At 43.7% G+C, this 25,455-nt stretch overlaps 1 protein-coding gene across 2 annotated transcripts in view; it reads left to right on the forward strand.

The window, feature by feature from the left end:
• The window catches only part of CNBD2 (cyclic nucleotide binding domain containing 2), a 105,025-nt gene that overhangs the window by 45,806 nt on the left and 33,764 nt on the right, over positions 1–25,455 (forward strand). For both annotated transcript variants that reach the window (XM_040355229.1, XM_040355230.1), the window contains 3 exons: positions 10,490–10,653; positions 13,819–13,975; positions 16,792–16,943. In XM_040355229.1, coding sequence (XP_040211163.1) covers positions 10,490–10,653; positions 13,819–13,975; positions 16,792–16,943 — 473 coding nt within the window. The remainder of the gene's footprint in view (positions 1–10,489; positions 10,654–13,818; positions 13,976–16,791; positions 16,944–25,455) is intronic.

Consider the following 25,455-nt stretch of genomic DNA (forward strand, 5'->3'; position numbering starts at 1 on the left):
TCCCCCCCCCCAGTACACCTTTCTCCCCCCAATACAGATCCCCCCCCCCCATACACCTTTCTCCCCCCAATACAGATTCCCCCCCCCCCAGTACACCTTTCTCCCCCCAATACAGATCCCCCCCCCAGTACACCTTTCTCCCCCCAATACAGATCCCCCCCCCAGTACACATTTCTCCCCCCAATACAGATCCCCCCCCAGTACACCTTTCTCCCCCCAATACAGATCCCCCCCCCCCAGTACACCTTTCTCCCCCCAATACAGATCCCCCCCCCCAGTACACCTTTCTCCCCCCAATACAGATCCCCCCCCCCCAGTACACCTTTCTCCCCCAATATGGCTCCCCTCAGTAATCCCTCCTCAAGTACAGTCTTCTCCAGTACACATCTCCCCCACTCTAGTACAGCTCCTCCACAGTACACATCTCTCCCCCCCAATATGGACTGCGACATTACGGCGGACACATCGGACGCTTTTGATGCTAGTTTGGGACCATTGTCACTTATACAGCGATCAGAGTGGAAATGACACTGGCAGGGAAGGGGTTAAACACTAGGGGGCGATCAAGAGGTTAAGTGTGTCCTAGGGAGTGATTCTAACTGTGAGGGGGGCGTGGCTACCAGTGACACGACACCGATTGCTGTTCCCGATGACAGGGAGCAGTAGATCAGTGTCCTGTCACCAGGCAGAACAGGGAAATGCCTTGTTTACATAGGCATCTCCCCGTTCTGCTGCTCCGTGACACGATCGCGGGACACCGGCGGACATCGAGTAACCCCTTCTCTGCCAGTGTCATTTACACAGTAATAATCAGTGGCATTTTTATAGCACCCATGGTCCCAAAATAGCGTCAAAAGTGTCCGATGTGTCCGCCGCAATGTCGCGGTCACGATAAAAATCGCTGATCGCCGCCATTACTGATAAAAAAATGCAGCGATTTAACCACTTAAGACCCGGACCAAAATGCAGATAAAGGACCAGGCTCTTTTTGCGATTCGGCACTGCGTCGCTTTAACTGACAATTGCGCGGTCGTGCGATGTGGCTCCCAAACAAAATTGACATCCTTTTTTCCCCACAAATAGAGCTTTCTTTTGGTGGTATTTGATCACCTCTGCGGTTTTTATTTTTTGCGCTATAAACAAAAATAGAGCGACAATTTTGAAAAAAATTCTATATTTTTTACTTGTTGCTATAATAAATATCCCCCAAAAATATATAAAAAAAACATTTTTTTTCCTCAGTTTAGGCCGATACGTATTCTTCTACCTATTTTTGGTAAAAAAAAATCGCAATAAGCGTTTATCGATTGGTTTGCGCAAAATTTATAGCGTTTACAAAATAGGGGATAGTTTTATTGCATTTTTATTAATAATTATTTTTTTACTACTAATGGTGGCGATCATCATTTTTTTTCGTGACTGCGACATTATGGCGGACACATCGGACAATTTTGACACATTTTTGGGACCATTGTCATTTTCACAGCAAAAAATGCATTTAAAATGCACTTATTACTGTGAAAATGACAATTGCAGTTTGGGAGTTAACCACTCGGGGGGCGCTGATGGGGTTAAGTGTGACCTCATATGTGTTTACAACTGTAGGGGGGTGTGGCTGTAGGTGTGACGTCATCGATTGTGGTTCCCTATATCAGGGAACACACGATCGATGAAGGCGCCACAGTGAAGAACGGGGAAGCTGTGTTTACACACAGCTCTCCCCGTTCTTGAGCTCCGGGGACCGATCGCGGGACTCCAGCGGCGATCGGGTCCACGAGTCCCGCGTTCACGGAGCTTCGGACATTATACAATCACGTACAGGTACGTGAATGTGCCCAGCCGTGCCATTCTGCCGACGTATATCGGCATTAGGCGGTCCTTAAGTGGTTAAAGGGGACATACCTGTATGCCCATTTGTGCAGCCGTGCCATTATGCTGATGTATATGGTCGTGCGCTGGTCGGCAAGCGTTTGAAAACTGCTGTGCGAATACTCACCCTTTTATTCTCCAGGGCCTCTGCTATAATATATATATATATACAGTATATAATGTTTGAGGGTTCTAAGTAATTTTCTAGCAAAGAAAAAACATTGATTTTTACATGTCGGAGAGAAGTGTGAGAATTATCCTGGATACATAGGGCCAGATCCTCAAAGAAGTTACGCTGGCGTATCTATTGATACGCCGCTTAACTTCTATTTTGCTCCGGCGTATCTGTGTTTTGTATCCACAAAACAAGATATGCCTGAAGCTGGGCTAGATCCGACTGATGTACGTCTTAGTATGCCGTCGGATCTAAGGTGCATATTTACGCTGGCCGCTAGGTGGCGTTTCCGTCGATTTCTGCGCCGATTATGCAAATTAGCTAGATACGGCGATCCACGAACGTACGTCCGGCTGACTTATTTTTTTTTTACGTCGTCTCCGTAAGGCTTTTTTCGGCGTAAAGTTACCCCTGCTATATGAGGCGTATCCCATGTTAAGTATGGACGTCGTTCCCGCGTCAAATTTTTAAAATTTTACGTCGTTTGCGTAAGTCGTTCGCGAATAGGGCTTTGTGTAGAATGACGTTCACGTTGTAAGCATTGGCTTGTTGTGGGTTAATTTGGAGCATGCGCACTGGGATACCCCCACGGACGGCGCATGCGCTGTTCAGAAAAAACGTCATTTACGTCGGGTCAAGACGTATTAACATAAAACACGCCCACAACTTATCTATTTGAATTGCGCGCCCTTACGCCGACACAGTTACACTACGCCGCCGTAACTTACGGCGCAAATTCTTTCAGGACACGGAAAATACGCTGAAAGTTACGGCAGTGTAGTGTATCAGAGATACGCTACGCCGGACGGAAAAAGGAAAATTTATTATCATACTTACCGTAATTTTCCTTTCCTGATGGACTCCATGGCAGCCTACGTGTGGGTTAATCCCGCCTCCTCTCCATTGATAGGACCCCATACCCATAAAGGTTTACTCACCGCCCAGTACTGGTGTTCCGTAACTATCCCGACTCCATAATTTCAGGGTGGGAACTCCGTCTGCCATGGAGTCCATCAGGAAAGGAAAATTACGGTAAGTATGATAATAAATTTTCCTTTTTCCTGACTGACTCCATGGCAGCCTACGTGTGGGAAATAACTAGCCAGATCACACGGGTGGGTATGCTGAACAAAAATAAATTTTAATTTGTCCCGTCAACTGACAAAACTGATAAACCAAAATTCACAGAGGAAAGAGATGCAGGCTCAACACAGTAATGGGACATAAAGGTATGTATAGAAGACCAAGAGGCCGCTCTGCAGATGACATCTGGAGCCACGTGACGAGCTGCCGCCCAGGATGCGGCCATCCCTCTGGTAGAGTGAGCTGTCACCGCTTGCGGAGGAGCCAAGCCCTTCGCCCTGTAAGCCTGCTGAATTGTCTGAACGATCCAGGCCGCGATTGTTCTGGCAGAAGCCTTTTTCCCCTTGTTACTGCCTGAGTGCAGGATAAACAAATGATCTGAACGTCTAAAGGGGGACGTCATCTGGATGTATTCAGAAAGGATTTTGCCCATGTCTAGAGGGTGAGTCTCATTGGAATCCGAAGACCTGAAGGTAGGAAGGACAACTTCTTGATTCTCATGAAAGACAGAAGAAACTTTCGGATTTGAACCCAGCATGGGTATCAAAACCACCCGATCCGGGAAGAAGGTCAGGAATGGCTCTTTGTGACCAAGAGACCCGATCTCCGACACTCTTTTGGCCGAGGTGATAGCGACCAAGAATGCCACTTTAGCTGAAAAGTCCTTTATAGAGGACGGGGAAGGCCCCGACGTACTGAGCCCACTCAGAAAATCCAGGACTAGTGGGAGATCCCACTTGGGAAATCTTGGCTTCCTTTGAGGTCTCAACCTTGATGCCCCTCGAAAGAATTGTTTGACTAGTGGGTGTACTGCCCACGAAATTCCAGAGAAGGCTGACAGAGCCGAAATTTGAACTCTCAATGAACTTACGGATAGGGGAAGATCTAACCCTGTTTGGAGAAAACTCAATACATCTTGGATTTCTGGATTCCTGAAAGACCTGCCTGAGACCGTAGAGAATTCTACAAATTTAGCCCAAATTCTTCCGTAGACTTTATTCGTGCTTGCCCTTCTCGAGCTCATCAGCGTGGAGATCACTCCAGAGGCGCAACCAAGGGATTCCAGCCTCTCCCTCTCAAGAACCAGACCGTCAGTTTCATCAGAGCCGGACAGGGGTGTAGGAGTGAACCCTGAGAGAGAAGGTCCGGTCTGACTGGTAGAGGTACTGGATCCCGATAGCTCAGTTGGACCAAGAGAGGGAACCATGGTCTGTTCGGCCAGTAGGGAGCCACTAGTGTCACCTCGACCTCCTCTGCTTGAAGTCTCTGTAGAAATCTCAGAATTACTGGGATCGGGGGAAAAGCATATGCTCTCTGGAAACACCACCGATCCGTCAAGGCATCCGTCCCGATCGCCTGACTGCAATGACCTCTCGAGTAGAACTTCTCCATCTTGGTATTGTGCTGTGAAGCAAAAAGATCTACTTGGGGACTGACTCCCAGAGACAAGATCCATTGGAATGTTTGGATGTGGAGAGACCACTCGTTGATATCCACCTGAGTGCGAGAAAGAAAGTCTGCCTGGGAGTTCTGTATTCCGGGAATAAAGACTGCTGTCAGGTTGACCAGGTTTTCCTGTGCCCACTTCATGATGGGTTCGACTTCCCGTAGAAGAGACGAACTCCGTGTCCCTCCTTGCCTCTTGACATAGGACACTGCTGTGGTATTGTCCATCCTCAACAGTACCGACTCTCCCTTCAGGAGTTGGGAGAAGGACTGGAGGGCACACCAGGCTGCTCGAAGCTCTAGGATGTTCGAGCCCGGATTGCGGAGGCGAGCATCCCATCTGCCCTGTGCCATGTTTGTACCACACAGGGCCCCCCAGCCGTAGCCACTGGCATCGGTCGTCACTGTGACCCAGGAGACCGGGGCAATGGAATGACAATTCCGTAGGTTTTTTGGCTGAAGCCACCAAAAGAGGCTGTTCCTCATGGAAGTTGAGATGCGAATCTGCTGATTCTTGTTGCCTGACTTCCACTGCTTGAGGAAGCCGGACTGGAAGGGACGTAGTCTCCATAATGCCCATTTCACCATGGGGGTTGTGGAAACCATTGTTCCGATGATCTTTAGACATTGGAATGCCTTCAGGTGGTGGGTGTCTAAAGCTCGAGAAATCCTCTCTTGAACCACAGGGATCTTTTCCATCGGAAGAGAGATGGTTTTCTTCACTGTGTCGAACTGGGCCCCCAGATATACTAGGCATTGAGTTGGTTCCAAATGGCTTTTCGTTAAGTTCAGGAGCCAACCGAATTCGGACAGGATCGAGATTACCTGATCTCTTTGCGCTAAGAGCTGTGTCTTGTCCTGGGCTAGGACAAGGAGGTCGTCTAGATAATGATAAAGTCTTATCTTTTTCAGTCTGATAAAGGCCACCACTGCCAACAGGGTTTTGGTGAAGACTCGTGGTGAGGTTGTCAGCCCAAAGGGTAGGCACACGAATTGAAGGTGTTCTTGTCCAACGTGGAACCTGAGATATTTCTGTAGCTCGATTGCCACCGGAACGTGGAAATAAGCGTCCTTCAGATCTATCGAGATCATCCAATCGCCTGGCTGTATGGCTTGCTGGATTGTCGACAGGGTTTCCATCTTGAACCTTCTGTGTTTTATAAATTTGTTTAGATAGGTCAAATCTATGACTGGACGCCAAGCACCGCTTTTCTTCTGCACCAAGAAGAGGGGGGAGTATACTCCATGAAACTGTTCGTCCTTTGGGACGCATACTACTGCTCCTTGGGATTTGAGTAGATCCACATAAGTTAGAAGAACCTGTCTCTGCTCCGCTGACCTTGGGAGAAGGGTGGAAATGAACCTTGGAAGAGGAATGCTGGAGAACGACCATGCGTGGCCTGATGTTATTGTCTTGATGACCCAAAAGTCCGTGATCGAGGCCGCCCAAACGTGCCGAAAGAGGAGCAGTCGAGCTCCCACCCGAACCGCCTGGGCGGGCGTTGTTTCAAAAGGGCTTAGCCTGATCGCGTCCACTCGACGCTTGGTTAGAAAACGCTGGTTTGCGAAAGGATGCACGGCCTCTACCCCAGTTTCTTCTGAAGTTCCTGCCAGGTCTGTAGGCGCGAGCCTCTCTAGTGCGGTCCGGACTATACCTTCGGAATTGCGGTTTCTTCTTACCGGACTGACGCCTGTCCTGGGGGAGAAAACCCGATTTACCACCTGTAGCTTTAGCAATGGCGTCATCCAGCTTGTTGCCAAACAAGGATGATCCCTCAAATGGAATTTTATACCAATTTTGTTTGGACGATGGGTCAGCGACCCAGGGGCGCAACCACAAGGCCCTTTTGGCTGTAACAGAGGACAGCATAATTCTTGCCAATAGGCGAATTAAATCAACGGATGCCTCCCCCAGAAAGGCAACTGCTAGTTTAAGTTCTGAAGTAGCAGAACTTCTGGCCAGCTCTTCAGAGACACCCTTAAGGAAGGAGTCCACATTTTCCGTCCAGGCCTCCATTGCTTTGGATAAAGCTGCCAAGGCCAAAGCAGGTTTGCAGGCTGTACCAGCCAGACCGTAGATTCTTTTGAGGTCTTGATCCATCCTCCTATCAAGACCGTCCTTGAAGGACACTGAATCAGCCAGTGGCAGTGTAACATGTTTGGCCAGTCGTGTCACTGCTGCGTCTACCACAGGAATATTCTCCAGGTGTTTAACGTCATCTGCTTTGAAGGGATACAGTCTGGAGGCCTTGTTGGCCATAGAGGACCTCTTGTCCACTCTACTCCATTCTTCTTCAAAGATGCCCTTTAATTCGGTTAACAACGGAAAACTTGGGCGTTCCTTCCCCAGGCGTTTAAAATATTTCTTTTGCTTAGCTGGAGAAGTAGATTGCTCTTCCCACAAGAGAGCCTCCTTGATTGCTTTGATAAGTGGTGTCACTTGGGAGAAGTCGAACTCTAGACTCTCCTCATCACTTTCCAGTTCACCCTCCTGGGAATCTGGAGAAGCAGCGCGAGGCTGGGAAGGACCGGGATCCTCAAGGACCTCAATGGCCGGAGAACCAGACCTGACGGTACCGGTTTGACTTTGTGTGTGGGAGACATTCTCTCTCAAAGATTTTTGTACCACACGTTCCACAAGAGACTCGATACGACGATCTTCAGTCTCCTTTTCCCCAACCGCCAGGGCGTAGCATCGGTCACATAATGATTTGCCCTCCGGGACATAAGTATCACATCCCCAGCAAGCTCTGTGATCAGAGCGGCTTTCGTGGCGGTGGGAGTGGTGTCTGGAGGAGGAATGGGAACTTCTCCTCTGATGGGAAGATGTAGATGGAGATCTTCGTTTACTCTTTGATTTAGATTTAGAAGAGGAACGTTGATGCGGCCTGGCAAGGTCTGCGGACTGGATAGCGGCATAAGGATCAGGACCGGAAGGGCTGAGGAAAAAATGAGACATATATATAGGGGGAATAAGTCAGACAGAAAACATAGAAAGTGTGACTTCCACCCCTATGCCCCCCCTCACCCGCACATACCTTGTGCGTGAGGGCTGGCCACCTGTAGACGGTGACTGGTCCATGGTTTCTTGGACCTGCATAGTACTGTGATATATATATCCAAACAATTGAAGAGATCCTAAGATGCCAAATAAAAAACAACAATATAAGAATACTGCCCCTTTAAGAAGAGAAAACATTTTTAAAAACCATATAGAAAATTTTAAAATTTTCAAAATGCTAGGCAAGAATACATTTAAAAATTAATTTGTTATGCAGCATTTAAAAATACCAACAATGCATTAAACAAGAAGAATGAAAGAGAGGATCTATGCCTATAGCATAGGCAGATCCCCCACTGACCTGGCAGAGTATCACAGGATCAGCTGCTCGCCTGTCAGGAAAAACCCCAATGTACACAGGCGAGCAGCTGATTTTTACCCGCCGGTGACGTCAGACGCTGCCCACGTACGCGCCTGCGCAGTGGTGAATGGCTCAACGGCGCCTGCGCGGCCGCCGCGAGTCCCGTCCGACTGCGCATGCGCGAACCAAGCCTCGCTCTGAGATTGGATACTGCGCATGCGCGAAGGGCTCTGGTGCTCGCACCAGGAAGAGAACAAACGGCGCTGGAACGCAGGAGCGCTCCAGCCGCCATACAGGCAGGAAAAACAATACATGAAAAAACACACAACACATATGTGACTGCCATGGTAGAAATAAGACCTTGCCAGCCAGGAAGTCCGGATCTTCAGCACACGCAGCAACGACCGCACAGCGGAGGGGAAGTTGCTGCAAAGCTCTCCACCCGCCCATGGCTGGGATCCGAGCTGCACCGCTTAAAGTGTGCTATCCATTTCAAGTAGGTCCTTGTTTGCATAAATCTGTATTTCCTGGGTCCATGGAGGAGGACAAAAAAGGAACACCAGTACTGGGCGGTGAGTAAACCTTTATGGGTATGGGGTCCAATCAATGGAGAGGAGGCGGGATTAACCCACACGTAGGCTGCCATGGAGTCAGTCAGGAAAGATGCGCTGAGGTACGTGGATCTGGCCCAAAGCGTTTAATGATAACAGTTGTTTCTTCTCTGATAAATGATACAGTTGTATCTTCTCTGATAAATGATAAGTTGTATCTTTTCTGATAAATGATAACAGTTGTATCTTCTCTGATAAATGATACAGTTGTATCTTCTCTGATAAATGATACAGTTGTATCTTCTCTGATACAGTTGTATCCTTTCTGATAAATGATACAGTTGTATCTTCTCTGATAAATGATACAGTTGTATCTTCTCTGATAAATGATACAGTTGTATCTTCTCTGATAAATGATACAGTTGTATCTTCTCTGATAAATGATACAGTTGTATCTTCTCTGATAAATGATACAGTTGTATCTTCTCTGATAAATGATACAGTTGTATCTTCTCTGATAAATGATAACAGTTGTATCTTCTCTGATAAATGATACAGTTGTATCTTCTCTGATAAATGATACAGTTGTATCTTCTCTGATAAATGATACAGTTGTATCTTCTATGATAAATGATACAGTTGTATCTTCTCTGATAAATGATACAGTTGTATCTTCTCTGATAAATGATACAGTTGCATCTTCTCTGATAAATGATACAGTTGTATCTTCTCTGATAAATGATACAGTTGTATCTTCTATGATAAATGATACAGTTGTATCTTCTCTGATAAATGATACAGTTGTATCTTCTCTGATAAATGATACAGTTGTATCTTCTCTGATAAATGATACAGTTGCATCTTCTCTGATAAATGATGAAGTTGTATCTTCTCTGATAAATGATACAGTTGTATCTTCTCTGATAAATGATACAGTTGTATCTTCTCTGATAAATGATACAGTTGTATCTTCTCTGATAAATGATAACAGTTGTATCTTCTCTGATAAATGATACATTTGTATCTTCTCTGATAAATGATAAGAGTTGTATCTTTCCTGATAAATGATAACAGTTGTATCTTCTCTGATAAATGATACAGTTGTATCTTTTCTGATAAATGATAACAGTTGTATCTTCTCTGATAAATGATAACAGTTGTATCTTCTCTGATAAATGATGAAGTTGTATCTTTTCTGATAAATGATGAAGTTGTATCTTCTCTGATAAATGATACAGTTGTATCTTTCCTGATAAATGATACAGTTGTATCTTCTCTGATAAATGATACAGTTGCATCTTCTCTGATAAATGATACAGTTGTATCTTTCCTGATAAATGATAACAGTTGTATCTTCTCTGATAAATGATACAGTTGTATCTTCTCTGATAAATGATACAGTTGTATCTTCTCTGATAAATGATACAGTTGTATCTTTTCTGATAAATGATAACAGTTGTATCTTCTCTGATAAATGATAACAGTTGTATCTTCTCTGATAAATGATGAAGTTGTATCTTTTCTGATAAATGATGAAGTTGTATCTTCTCTGATAAATGATACAGTTGTATCTTTCCTGATAAATGATACAGTTGTATCTTCTCTGATAAATGATACAGTTGCATCTTCTCTGATAAATGATACAGTTGTATCTTCTCTGATAAATGATACAGTTGTATCTTCTCTGATAAATGATACAGTTGTATCTTTCCTGATAAATGATAACAGTTGTATCTTCTCTGATAAATGATAACAGTTGTATCTTCTCTGATAAATGATACAGTTGTATCTTCTCTGATAAATGATAACAGTTGTATCTTCTCTGATAAATGATACAGTTGTATCTTCTCTGATAAATGATACAGTTGTATCTTCTCTGATAAATGATAGTTGTATCTTCTCTGATAAATGATACAGTTGCATCTTCTCTGATAAATGATACAGTTGCCGTGTCTTTTGGTTGATCCACAAACATTCGCTGTTTTTGTGTCTTTTGGTTGCAGTTCACCTTCCCTGACAAAGCGATAGAGGTGGCGCTGCGGAAGCCGGAGGACCGCTCTGAGCACGACATCCGTTTTATCCGCAGTATGATGATGGGGATCCTCAGTTTCCGCCGATACAGCACCCAGATGCAGCACATGCTGGCCCGAGTCGTGTATTACCGCAAGTCAGTACGGGGGGGGGAGGGGGGGGCGCTGCTCACTCACTAAGGAACCAATGGGGGCAACAACCAGTAGTAGGGTGGCGCAAGATAGGGGGGTCGCGGTTTGGGCTGGGTGGTAGCACTAGATACGTTCGTTTCGCTTCGAATGGAAGTTCAAACAAATTTTCTGTAATTCGGGAATTCGGATTTATCCGCTTTTCCGAATTACAATAGTAACTAGTTTAGATGAATCCGAAATACCGAAACTAAAATTTCGGTCAAAACGCGGATAGTTTTCAAATCGTTTTTAAATCGAATACGAATTTCAGAAGACATAAAACTAGAAAGGAAAATAAAGCAATAAAATAGAAAATAAAATAATATAATAGAGTAAAACAGAATAAAATAGAATAGAAAAAAATTGAATAGAAAATAAAGGAAAATAATAGAATAAAAAAAAACACAATAGAAAATAAAGGAATAAAATAGAAAAAAAAAATAATAGACTAGAAAATAAAAGAACATAATAGAATAGAGAAAAAAAGAAAAAAATTGAATAGAAAATAAAGTAAAATAATAGAATAAAAAAAATACAGAATAGAAAATAAAGGAATAAAATAGAAAATAATATAATAGACTAGAAAATAAAAGAATATAACAGAGTAAAACAGAACAGAATGCAAAATAAAAGAATGGGAAAAATAGAAGAGAAAATAAAATAATATAATAGCGTAAAACAGAACAGAATAGAAAAAAAAATAGAAAGGAAAAGAATAGAATAAATAAGGAACAGAATAGAAAAAAAAGGAATAAAATAGAAAAGAATATAATCGACTAGAAAATAAAAGAATATAATAAAGTAAAACACAACAGAATGCAAAATAAAAGAATGAAGAAAAAATAGAATAGAAAATAAAATTATATAATAGACTAAAACAGAACAAAATAGAATAGGAAAAAAAATATTAAAATAAAGGAAAAGAAAGAATAAAAAAGGAACAGAATAGAAAATAAAGGAATAAAATAGAAAATAATATAATAGACTAGAAAATAAAAGAATATAATAGAATGGAGTAAAACAGAACAAAATGCAAAATAAAAGAATGGAAAAAAATATATAATAGAAAATAAAATAATATAATAGCGTAAAACAGAACAAAATAGAATAGAAAATAAAGGAAAATAATAGGATAAAAAAGGAACAGAATACTAAATAAAGTAATAAAATAGAAAATAATATAATAGACTAGAAAACAAAAGAATATAATAGCGTAAAACAGAACAGAATGCAAAATAAAAGAATGGAAAAAATAGAATAGAAAATAAAATAATATAATAGAGTAAAACAGAACAACATAGAATAGAAAATAAAGGAAAATAATAGAATAAAAATGGAACAGAATAGAAAATAAAGGAATAAAATAGAAAAGAATATAATAGACTAGAAAATAAAATAATATAATAGAGTAAAACAGAACATAAAATACAAAATAAAAGAATGGAAAAAAATTGAATAGAAAATAAAGAGATAGAATAAAAAATAAAGGTAAGCTCAAACGATCCAGCCCCTCTGATTCCTCCTGTATTGAATTGTATTGTACCTGTACTATCTGCCCTCATGTTGTAAAGTGCTGCGCAAACTGCTGGCACTATATAAATCCTGTATAATAATAATAATGATAATAATAAAGGAATAGAATATAAAATCATAGAATAGAGTAAAACAGAACAAAATAGAATAGAAAATAAAAGAACAGAATAAAATGAAATAGAATAGAAAATAAAGGAAAGGAATAGAATAAAAAATGAACAGTATAGAAAAAAATGAATAAAATAGAAAAGAATATAATAGAATAGAAAAAAATAACTGTACTGTCTGCCCTAACATTGTAAAGCGCTGCATAAACTGTTGGTGCTATATAAATCCTGTATAATAAAAAGAGTACTAATAAAGGAATAGAATAAAAAAGCATAGAGTAAAACAGAACAAAATAGAATAGAAAATAAAGGAATAGAATATAATAAAAGAACAGAATAGAATAAAGTAGAAAAAATATAACTATCTTCTGAAATTCAATTTTTTTCAATAGAATGAATTTGAATACAAATAGAACAAAATAGAATAGAATAGAAAATAATAGAATAGAAAAAAACAATAGAATAGAATAAAATTAAAAAGAACATAAACATCTTCCATGATTACATTTAGAATAGAAAAAATGTGAATAGAATAGAAAAGAAATTGAAAATTAAATAATAGAAAAGAATAGAAGAGAATAGAAAAAACAATAGAATAGAAAGAATATAACCTTCTTCTGAAATTCAAATTAGATTTTGAATGGAATTCAAAATGATTTGAGTTTTTCCGAATTCGATCGAAGTAAAGTGAAACGATTTAAATGAATTTAACTAATTGATGTACAGTTGATAACGAATCGATTCAAACCCAAATAAACAAAATGAAATCCAAAAACAAATGAAATGAACTTAACTAAACAAATTTATGTAAATAACGAATCAAAAGCAAATACATTTTTTCCTCCTGCACATATCTAGGTAAATTATCCAACCAACCTCCCCTTCAGTCTTGCACAGTTGTACCGGCTCCTCCCCTTCAGTCTTGCACAGTTGTACCGGCTCCTCCCCTTCAGTCTTGCACAGTTGTACCGGCTCCTCCCCTTCAGTCTTGCACAGTTGTACCGGCTCCTCCCCTTCAGTCTTGCACAGTTGTACCGGCTCCTCCCCTTCAGTCTTGCACAGTTGTACCGGCTCCTCCCCTTCAGTCTTGCACAGTTGTACCGGCTCCTCCCCTTTAGTCTGGCACAGTTGTTCCCGGCTCCTCCCCCTCAGTCTGGCACAGGTGTACCGGCTCCTCCCCTTCAGTCTTGCACAGTTGTACCGGCTCCTCCCCTTCAATCTGGCACAGTTGTACCGGCTCCTCCCCTTCAGTCTGGCACAGTTGTACCGGCTCCTCCCCTTCAGTCTGGCACGGTTGTACCGGCTCCTCCCCCTCAGTCTTGCACAGTTGTACCGACTCCTCCCCTTCAGTCTTGCACAGGTGTCACTTCTATGGTGGTTGGGAAGACTTTGGTGTCGGGGGATTCATCCAGTGATAGGGATCCGATGATCGGCTCAGCAGTCTCTCTCTCTGGTAGACGATCCGGAATACCGATCATTGTTCCTCTGCAGGTTCGGACGCGGGAGAGTCATCGTGCGGAAGGGACACCGAGGGGACAGCTTCTACTTTGTGTTCTCCGGGGTCATCGCCATCACGCAGGATGAAGACGGCACCAGCGCCCTTCTGGACCCCGAACCCATTCTGCTTCACAAAGGGGCCAGCTTCGGGGTAAGCTCTGTCTGAGTCCTCAGTTCCTCCCCACCTTCACATCAGAGTCCTCAGTTCCTCCCCCACCTTCACATCAGAGTCCTACGTTCCCCCCCACCTTCACATCAGAGTTCTCAGTTCCTCCCCACCTTCACATCAGAGTCCTCAGTTCCTCCCCACCTTCACATCAGAGTCCTCAGTTCCTCCCCACCTTCACATCAGAGTTCTCAGTTCCTCCCACACCTTCACATCAGAGTCCTCAGTTCCTCCGCACCTTCACATCAGAGTTCTCAGTTCCTCCCCCACCTTCACATCAGAGTCCTCAGTTCCTCCCCCCCCTGTTCACATCAGAGTCCTCAGTTCCTCCCCCACCTTCATGTCAGAGTCCTCAATTCCCCCCCCTCCCTGTTCACATCAGAGTTCTCAGTTCCTCCCCCACCTTCACATCAGAGTTCTCAGTTCCTCCCCCCCCTGTTCACATCAGAGTCCTCAGTTCCTCCCCCACCTTCATGTCAGAGTCCTCAATTCCCCCCCCTGTTCACATCAGAGTCCTCAGTCCCCTCTTTACATCACAGTCCTAAATCCCTCCACATCTTCACATCAGATTTCTCAGTCCCCCCACTTTCACATCAGAGTCCTCAGTGTCCCCCCACTTTCACATCAGAGTCCTCAGTGTCCCCCCACCTTCACATCAAAGTACTCAGTCCCCCCACCTTCACATCAGAATCTCCAGTCCCCCCCCTCCACCTCACCTTCATGCAGTGGCGTTACCAGAGTTATGGGCGCCCGGAGCAGAATTTTTATACACACCCCCCATCAGTACAGAATCCCCCCTTAGTACAGAGACCCCGCAGTATACCCCTTCATGCCAGAGTCCTCAATCCCTCCCCGCCTTCATGTCAGAGTATTAAACCCTTCCCTACTTTCACATCAGAGTCCTCAGACGCCCACCTGCCCCCCCCCCCACCTTCACATGAGAGTCCTCAAATCCTCCCCACCTTCATGTCAGAGTATTAAACCCTTCCCTACTTTCACATCAGAGTCCTCAGACACACACCTGCCCCCCCCACCTTCACATCAGAGTCCTCAAATCCTCCCCATTTTCATGTCAGAGTCCTCAATAACTCCATACCTTCACATCAGAGTCCTCAGTCTCCCCCCCCACCTTCACATCAGAATCCTCAATCCCCTACCACCTTCGCATCAGAATCTTCAGTACCCCCCCCCCCCCCCACCTCCTCAATTTCTCCCCACCTTCATGTCAGAGTCCTCAATCACTCCCCACCTTCATCTCAGAGTCCTCGATCCCTTACCACCTTCATCTCAGAGTCCTCAATCCCTTACCACCTTCACTTCAGAGTCCTCAATTCCTCCCCACCTTCATGTCAGAGTCCTCAATTCCTCCCCATCTTCACATCGGAGTCCATAATTCCTCCCCATCTTCATGTCAGAGTCCTCAATTCCTCCCCATCTTCACATCAGAGTTCTCAATTCCTCCCCATCTTCATGTCAGAGTCCTCGATCCCTCCCTACCTTCATCTCAGAGTCCTCAATCCCTTACCACCTTCACGTCAGAGTCCTCAATTCCTCCCCACCTACATGTCAGAGTCCTCAATTCCTCCCCATCTTCACATCGGAGTCCATAATTCCTCCCCATCTTCACATCAGAGTTCTCAATTCCTCCCCATCTTCATGTCAGAGTATTAAACCCCTCCCTACTTTCACATCAAAGTCCTCAGACACCCACCTGCCCCCCCCCCCACCTTCACATCAGAGTCCTCAAATCCTCTCCATTTTCATGTCAGAGTCCTCAATAACTCCATACCTTCACATCAGAGTCCTCAGTCTCCCCCCCACCTTCACATCAAAGTCCTTAGTCCCCCCCCCACCACCTTCACATCAGAATCCTCAATCCCCTCCCACCTTCACATCAGAATCTTCAGTACCCCCACCCCCCCCACCTCCTCAATTCCTCCCTACCTTCATCTCAGAGTCCTGAATCCCTTACCACCTTCATGTCAGAGTCCTCAATTCCTTCCCATCTTCACATCAGAGTCCCTAATTCCTCCCAACCTTCATGTCAGAGTCCTTAATTCCTCCCCATCTTCATGTCAGAGTCCTCAATTCCTCCCCATCTTCATGTCAGAGTCCTCAATTCCTTCCCATCTTCACATTAGAGTCCTTAATTCCTCCCCACCTTCATGTCAGAGTCCTTAATTCCTCCCCATCTTCATGTCAGAGTCCTCAATTCCTTCCCATCTTCACATCAGAGTCCTTAATTCCTCCCCACCTTCATGTCAGAGTCCTTAATTCCTCCCCATCTTCATGTCAGAGTCCTCAATTCCTTCCCATCTTCACGTCAGAGTCCTCAATTCCTTCCCATCTTCACGTGAAAGTCCTTAATTCCTCCCCATCTTCATGTCAGAGTCCTCAATTCCTCCCCATCTTCATGTCAGAGTCCTCAATTCCTCCCCATCTTCACATCAGAGTCCTTAATTCCTCCCCATCTTCATGTCAGAGTCCTCAATTCCTCCCCATCTTCACATCAGAGTCCTTAATTCCTCCCCATCTTCATGTCAGAGTCCTCAATTCCTCCCCATCTTCATGTCAGAGTCCTCAATTCCTCCCCATCTTCACATCAGAGTCCTTAATTCCTCCCCATCTTCATGTCAGAGTCCTCAATTCCTCCCCATCTTCACAACAGAGTCCTTAATTCCTCCCCATCTTCGTGTCAGAGTCCTCAAAAAGTGCCTGTAAAGAATGTAAACACCCCAAAATGCTAAACTTCCATAGTAAATCCACCGGTTTAATAAGGCGTACTTTTCTTCCTTTTATAGGAAGTGGCTCTCCTGAAAGGCCTGAGGAGAAATGCCACGGTGGTCTGCATGGAAGAAACGGAGTTCCTGGTGGTGGACCGGAAAGAGTTCTTCCAGAACAAGCTGGACCAGGAGCTGCAGAAAGAGCTGCATAATCGTTTCAAGTTTTTCAGGTGCCGGCATGTGACTTGTGGTGACGCCCCACCAGCCGTGGTGAGATACATCTTCTGAGGGTCCCAGATACCGTAGGAGATCGGACTCCTCCAGGTCAATGTTCAGCTTCACAGTGTCAGAACCTTCAAGCTGACCCAGCAATAGACGTGCAATTCGTTTAGATCCGAATTAGTTTTTCAATTTTAACAAATTCGTTAATTCCAAAACCCCCGAATTTTTAAATTTTCTACATTTTGGATTTTTGAATTTCCAAATTCCGAAATTTCGAATTTCCAAAATTTTTGAATTCCCGAATGTGAAAATTCGCGATTTCGGAAATTCAAAAGTTCGGAAATCGGAAATGAAAAATTCTGAAATTCGAAAATTCTGAATTCGAAAATCATAAATTTGAAAATCTGCAAATCAGAAAATCGAAAATCGGAAATTCAGAATCTTCGAATTTCCAAATTCCGAATTTTCGAATTCCAGAATTCAGAATTTCAGAATTTCGGAAAAAAGCTAAAAAACGAATGAAACGAAAACGAAAATGAACAAATATTTCGGCAGTAACAAAATTCGGAAATTCTGAGTTTCGGAAATGTGAAAATTCAAAATTTCTGAAATTCAAAATCTCGGAAATTGGAAATTCAAAATTCTGAAATTCGAAAATTCTGAATTCAAAAATTCTGAATCCGAAAATCTAAAATTTGAACTTCAGAAAATCGGAAATTCAGAAATTCGAAATCGGAAATTTAAAAATTCGAAAATTTGGGAATTTCAGAATCTTTGAATTTCCAAATTCCGAATTTTCGAATTCCCAAATTCCGAATTTCAGAATTCCAAATTTTAGAAAAAAAAGCTAAAAAACGAATGAAACGAAAATGAATACATTTTTCGGCAGTGCACATGTCTATCCAGCCACAAAATTCGGAAATTCTGAGTTTCGAAAATGTGAAAATTCGCGATTTCGGAAATTCAAAATTCAAAATTTCGGAAATTAAAAAATTAGAATTTCGGAAATTAAAAAAAGGAAAATTTATTATCATACTTACCGTAATTTTCCTTTCCTGATGGACTCCATGGCAGCCTACGTGTGGGTTAATCCCGCCTCCTCTCCAATGTGATAGGACCCCATACCCATAAAAGTTAACTCACCAATAGACTCAGTGTTCCGTAACTATCCCGACTCCATAATTTCAGGGTGGGAACTCCGTCTGCCATGGAGTCCATCAGGAAAGGAAAATTACGGTAAGTATGATAATACATTTTCCTTTTTCCTGACTGACTCCATGGCAGCCTACGTGTGGGAAATAACTAGCCAAACACACGGGTGGGTATGCTGAACAGAAATATATTTAATTTGTCCCGTCAGCCGACAAGACTGATAAACCAAATTTCAAAGAAGAAAGTGCTGCAGGTTCAACACAGTAATGGGACATAAAGGTGTTTATAGAAGACCAAGAGGCCGCTCTACAAATGACGTCTGGCGCCACATGACGGGCTGCTGCCCAGGAAGCTGCCATCCCTCCCGTGGAGTGAGCTGTTACCGCCTGCGGAGGAGCCAAGCCCTTTGCACAATAAGCCTGTTGTATCGTCTGGACGATCCAGGATGCGATTGTTCTTGAAGATGCCTTTTTCCCTTTGTTCTTGCCTGAATGCAGGATGAACAGGTGATCAGAACGTCTGAATGTAGATGTAACTTGAAGATATTCAGTGAGTATCTTGCCCATATCCAGAGGGTGAGTCTCATCAGAATCTGGGTTTTTAAAGGTAGGGAGAACTACTTCCTGATTCTCATGGAAAACCGACGAGACCTTCGGTTTGGAGCCCAGCATAGGTATCAGAACCACTCTGTCTGGAAAAAAGGTGAGAAATGGCTCCTTGTGACCCAGAAAACCGATCTCGGACACTCTCTTGGCCGAGGTGATGGCTACCAAAAAGGCTACTTTGGCTGAAAAGTTCTTCAACGAGGACGGGGAGGGCCCCGACATACTAAGTCCATTCAAAAAGTCAAGTACTAACGGGAGATCCCATTTGGGGAATCTTGACTTCCTCAGAGGTCTCAATCTTGAGGCTCCACGAAAAAACTGTTTGATTAGTGGATGGGTTGCCCAAGGAATTCCAGAAAAGGCTGAAAGTGCTGAGATTTGAACTCTTAGTGAGCTTACAGACAGGGGTAGGTCTAGCCTTGATTGAAGAAAGCTTAGGATGTTTTGGATTTCTGGGTTCTTGAAGGAACTGCCCGCGGCTAAAGAAAATTCCACAAACTTAGACCATATTCTACCGTACACTTTATTTGTGCTTCCTTTCCTTGAGCTCATAAGGGTAGAGAACACCCGAGAGGCGCAGCCAAGGGATTCTAGCCTTTCTCTTTCAAGAACCAGACCGCTAGTTTCATTTGAGCCGGACAGGGATGGAGGAGCGTCCCCTGGGAGAGAAGGTCTGGTCTGCATGGTATTAGAATTGGGTCCTGAAGACTCAGATGGACTAGAAGAGGGAACCATGGCCTGTTCGGCCAGAATGGAGCCACCATTGTAATTTCTACTTCTTCCGCAAGAAGTCTCTTCAGGAATTTCAGAATTATTGGGATCGGGGGAAAGGCGTACGCCCTCTGAAACCACCACCGATCCGTTAGGGCATCCGTCCCGATTGCCTGGCTGTAGTAACCCCTTGTGTAGAATTTTTTCAATTTGGCAATGTTCGGAGAAGCAAAGAGATCCACTTGGGGATTGACTCCCAGGGACAAGATCCAACGAAAGGACTGATCGTGGAGAGACCATTTGTTGACGTCCACCTGAGTTCGTGACAGGAAATCCGCCTGGGAGTTCTGAATGCCTGGAATGAAAACAGCCGTCAGGTTGACCAGGTTCACTTGGGCCCATTTCATAATGGAGCTCATCCCTTCTCCAGGAAGTAGAGCCCGAGTCCCGCCTTGTCTCTTGACATATGATACTGCTGTGGTGTTGTCCATCCTTAGAATTACTGACTTTCCCTTCAGCAGTTGTGAAAAGGACTGTAGGGCACACCAGGCCGCTCGAAGCTCCAGGGTGTTCGAGCCTGGATTGTGGAGGCGAGCGTCCCACCTGCCTTGCGCCATGCTTGTGCCGCATAAGGCCCCCCAACCGGAGCCACTGGCATCTGTTGTCACTGTGACCCACGAAACTGGAGCGATGGAGTGACAATTCAGCAGATTCTTCGGTTGAAGCCACCAGAAGAGGCTGCCCCTCATTGATGTTGAAATGTGGATCCGCTGACTCATGCTCCCTGATTTCCACTGCCTGAGAAAGCCCGATTGGAAGGGACGTAGCCTCCAAAGCGCCCATTTCACCATTGGTGTTGTGGATACCATTGTCCCAATGATCTTCAAGCATTGATGAGCTCTTAGGTGGCGAGTACTCAAGGCCCGGGAAATCCTCCCCTGAATTACCGGAATCTTCTCTACTGGTAGGGAGATGGTCTTCCTTACCGTGTCGAATTGAGCTCCCAGATAGGTTAGACACTGAGTTGGCTCTAGGTGGCTTTTTGCCAGGTTCAGGAGCCACCCGAATTCGGACAAGGTCGAGATGACCTGATCTCTCTGTGCCAGGAGAAGGGTTTTGTCTTGGGACAAGACCAGGAGATCGTCCAGATAATGGTACAAACGAATCTTCTTCAGCCTGATGAGGGCTACCAGTGCCAAAAGAACTTTGGTGAAGACCCGTGGGGATGTTGTTAGGCCAAAGGGTAGACATACGAACTGGAGATGTTCCTGGTTGACATAGAACCTGAGGAACTTGTGCAGCTCTGCTGCTACTGGGACGTGGAAATAGGCATCCTTCAGGTCCACAGAAATCAACCAGTCGCCCGGTTGTATTGCTTGTTGGATGGTTGATAAAGTTTCCATCTTGAACTTTTTGTGTGTTATAAATTTGTTCAGGTACGTTAAGTCTATGACTGGACGCCAGGTACCGTTCTTCTTCTGTACTAAGAAGAGAGGGGAGTACACCCCAAGAAACTGTTCGTCTTTTGGGACGTGTACCACTGCTCCTTGAATTTTCAGGAGGTGAATGTAATCTAGCAGGACCTGTCTCTGTTCCAGTGACCCTGGAAGAAGGGTGGAGATGAACTTTGGACAGGGAGGACTGGAAAAGGACCATGTGTGTCCTGAGGTCACAGTCTTGATGACCCAAAAGTCCTTGATTGAGGCCGCCCAGACGTGCCGATAAAGGAGTAGACGAGCTCCAACACGATCCGCTTGGGCGGGCGTTGTCTCAAAAAGATTTCCCTTTGTCGCGTCCAGTTGACGCTTGAGTAGTTGGAGTAGGTTTGCGGTAGGAGCCTCTACCCCTGCTCCAATTCCTTCTGTAGTTTCCGCCAGGTCTGTAAGCGCGAGCTTCCCTAGCGCGATCCGGGCTGTATCGCCGAAATTGGGGTGTTTTTCTTCCTGTCTGGCGCTTGTCCTGAGGAAGGAAACCCGACTTGCCCCCCGTGGCTTTGGAGATGGCATCATCCAGCTTGTTACCAAACAGGGTTGACCCTTCGAAGGGAATCTTGCACCAGTTCTGCTTCGATGATGGGTCAGCAACCCAGGGGCGTAGCCAGAGGGCCCGTTTCGCGGTCACAGAAGAAAGCATAATCCTAGCTAACAGGCGGATTAAGTCAACGGAGGCTTCACCCAGGAATGCGACCGCCAGTTTTAGCTCTGCCGTGGCTGAGTTCTTAGCTAGTTCTTCAGAGACGCCTTTGAGGAAAGAATCAACGTTTTCCGTCCAGGCTTCCATGGCCTTTGATAATGCCGCTAAAGCTAGAGCCGGTTTGCACGCTGTGCCCGCTAGGCCATAAATTCTTCTGAGGTCCTGGTCCATTCTTCTGTCCAGGCCATCTTTGAAAGAGACGGAGTCAGCAATAGGTAAAGTGACGTGTTTAGCAAGTCTCGTTACCGCCGCATCTACTAGAGGAACATTCTCCAAATGTTTGACCTCCTCCTGTTTGAAGGGATAGAGCCTTGATGCTTTGTTAGCCATGGAAGATTTCTTGTCCACCTTGCTCCATTCCTCTTCAAAGATACCCTTCAGTTCAGACAGAAACGGGAACGTAGGGCGTTCTTTTCCCAAGCGCTTAAAATATTTTTTCTGCTTGGCTGGAGAAGCGGGTTGTTCCTCCCATAAGAGGGCCTCCTTAATCGCTTTGACGAGTGGCGTCACCTGCGCAAAGTCAAATTCTAAGCCTTCTTCATCACTCTCTAGGTCACCCTCAGGAAAAGCCGGAGTGGAGGCTTGAGGCCGGGAAGGACCTGGATCCTCTAGGATCTCCAAGTTTGGGGAAACAGACCCGTCAGTGTTGGTCTGAATCTGCGTGTGGGGCATGTTCTCTCTGATGCCGCGTACACACCATCACTTTATGTGATGAAAAAAAATGACGTTTTAAAAAACGTCACTTTAATTGACTGTGTGTGGGGGAAAACGTCGTTTTATGTCTTCTAAAAAACGACCCAAAAAAATTGAAGCATGCTTCAATTTTATGTGTCGTTTTTCAAAAGTGCACTTTTTACTTCACAGAAATTGACCGTGTGTAGCAAAAAACGTCGTTTTCTAAGACGTTTTTTCATCCATGCATGCCCAGAAGCTACTTATGAAGCGAGCTTCAATGGTAAAACGTGGTGGGACGTAACCTCACTTTGCAAGATCATTGTGAGAAAACGATGGTGTGTAGGCAACTTCGTCTTTGAAAATTGAAGTTTCAAAAACGTCATTTTTTACTTCACAGAAAGTGTCGTTTTTTTTCATCACATAAAGTGATGGTGTGTACGGGGCATTAGAGTTCGTTGAACCACACGTTCCACCAGAGACTCGATACAATGACCTTCAGTCTCTTTTTCCCTGACCGCATGGGCGTAGCATCGGTCGCATAATGACTTGCCCTCCGGGACACGAGTGTCACATCCCCAGCAGGCTCTGCGATCAGAGCGACTATCATGGCGGTGGGAGCGGTGTCTTGAGGAGGAATGTGAGCTTCTCCTCCGGTGGGAAGAAGTAGAAGGAGATCTATGTTTGGATCTCGACTTGGAAGAAGAGTGTTGCGGTCTGGCAAGGTCTGCGACATTCGGCTCTGGATTAGAAGGGCTAGAAAAACATTTAGGGAAAAATGAGTCAACACCCATGGATTGTGACTAGCAACCCCTAGCCCTGATCCCTTTCCAGCACATACCTTGTGCGTGAGGGCTGGCCGCCTGTAGACGGTGACTGGTCCATATTTTTCTGGACCTGCGTACAGTGGATGACAATTCGGAACCAACAAGGAACCTATGGTGCCGAATAAAAAAGTATAAGAAATAAAAGTATGCTGTCCCCTTAAGAAGAAATTCTCTGCTAATTACTGCTTTCTCTCTTTTTTTTTTTTTAAAACACAAATAAATAAATAAATAAATAAATAAATGTAACTAATTAAAAGATAGTTCATTTAGACAAAACAATTGAATATAATTAAATAAATGCAGATAGACATAAGTTAAATAGCAGAGCCTGGTAAAATCAATGTTAGCCAGAAGTAAAGAACCATTCACTGACCTGGCAACCAGAGGGGAGACACCCAGACACTCAGCTGCTCGTCTGAAGGGAAACCCAATGAACACAGGCGAGCAGCTGATTTTAAATCACCCGCCGGTGACGTCAAAATTCTGAAATTCTAAAATTCTGAATTCAAAAAATCGTAAATTTGAAAATCCGCAAATCAGAAATTCGAAAATAAAAAATCCGAAAATTTGTGAATTTCAGAATCTTCGAATTTCTTGAATTCAGAATTTCAGAATTCAGAATTTCCGAAAAAAGCTAAAAAACGAACGAAACGAAAATGAACAAATTTTTTGGCAGTGCACATGTCTACCCAGCAACTAAATTGGGAAATTCTGAGTTTCGGAAAATCTAAAATTCTAAATTTTGGAAATTCAAATTTTGGAAATTCTAAGTTTTGGAAATTCTAAATTTTGGAAATTTTAAATTTTGGAAATTTAAAATTTTGGAAATTTAAAATTTTGGAAATTTTGGAAATTTAAAATTTTGGAGAATGGAAATTCTAAATTTCGGAAATTGGAAATTCTGAAATTCAAAAATTCTGAATTCGGAAAGCGGAAGTTTGAAAATCGCAAATTCGCAAATCAGCAATTTGAAAATCGGAAATCGAACATTTGAAAATGCCATAAAACTATCCCCTATTTTGTAGACGCTATAACTTTTGCGCAAACCAATCAATAAACACTTATTGCGATTGTTTTTACCAAAAATATGTAGAAGAATACGTATCGGCCTAAATCTAGAAATATTTTTTTTTATATATATTTTTGGGGGATATTTATTTATAGCAAAAGGTAAAAAAATATTGATTTTTTTTCAAAATTGTCGCACTATTTTTGCTTATAGCGCAAAAAAAATAATACGCAGAGCAGATCAAATACCACCAAAAGAAAGCTCTATTTCTGGGTAAAAAAGGATGCTAATTTTGTTTGGCAGCAATTCGAAAACTCTGAAAATTAAAAAATTTGAAAATTCTGAAATCTGAAAAATTCTCAAATCCGAAAGTTCGAGAATTCTACATTTCTGAAAATAATAAAGAATATCCAAAAGAGAACGAAAATTCAAAAACTCCAAAACCCGAAAATTCGAAAATCCAAAATAATAACTAACTGACTAATAATTACTGCGCAAACCAATGGATAAACGCTTATTGCGATTTTTTTTTTTTTTTACCAAAAATAGGTAGAAGAATACGTATCGTTCTAAACTGAGGAATTTTTTTTAATATATTTTTTGGGGGATATTTATTATAGCAAAAAGTAAAAAATATTGATTTTTTTTTCAAAATTGTCGCTCTATTTTTGTTTATAGCGCAAAAAATAAAAACCGCAGAGGTGATCAAATACCATCAAAAGAAAGCTCTATTTGTGGGGAAAAAAGGACGCTAATTTTGTTTGGGAGCCACGTCGCACGACCGCGCAATTGTCAGTTAAAGCGACGCAGTGGCGAGTCGCAAAAAGGGGCCTGGTCATTGGGCAGCCAAATTCTCCGGGGATGAAAAGGTTAAAAATTGTATCATCAGCCTCATAGATGTGAAACTTTGAATCTGACTGGTCGATTTGAACAACACAGACAGTTCTTTCTTCAGACGGTTTCGTTTTTTTTTTCCTCCTGGGAATCCCCCCGGAGGGACTCCACTCATCAGGTGACTCTCCTTTCCTGGGAATCCCCCCGGAGGGACTCATCAGGTGACTCTCCTTTCCTGGGAATCCCCCCGGAGGGACTCATCAGGTGACTCTCCTTTCCTGGGAATCCCCCCGGAGGGACTCATCAGGTGACTCTCCTTTCCTGGGAATCCCCCCGGAGGGACTCCACTCATCAGGTGACTCTCCTTTCCTGGGAATCCCCCCGGAGGGACTCATCAGGTGACTCTCCTTTCCTGGGAATCCCCCCGGAGGGACTCATCAGGTGACTCTCCTTTCCTGGGAATCCCCCCGGAGGGACTCATCAGGTGACTCTCCTTTCCTGGGAATCCCCCCGGAGG

Source organism: Rana temporaria, chromosome 5, assembly GCF_905171775.1.
Source record: "Rana temporaria chromosome 5, aRanTem1.1, whole genome shotgun sequence".
In the NCBI taxonomy this organism is placed as follows: Eukaryota; Metazoa; Chordata; class Amphibia; order Anura; family Ranidae; genus Rana; species Rana temporaria.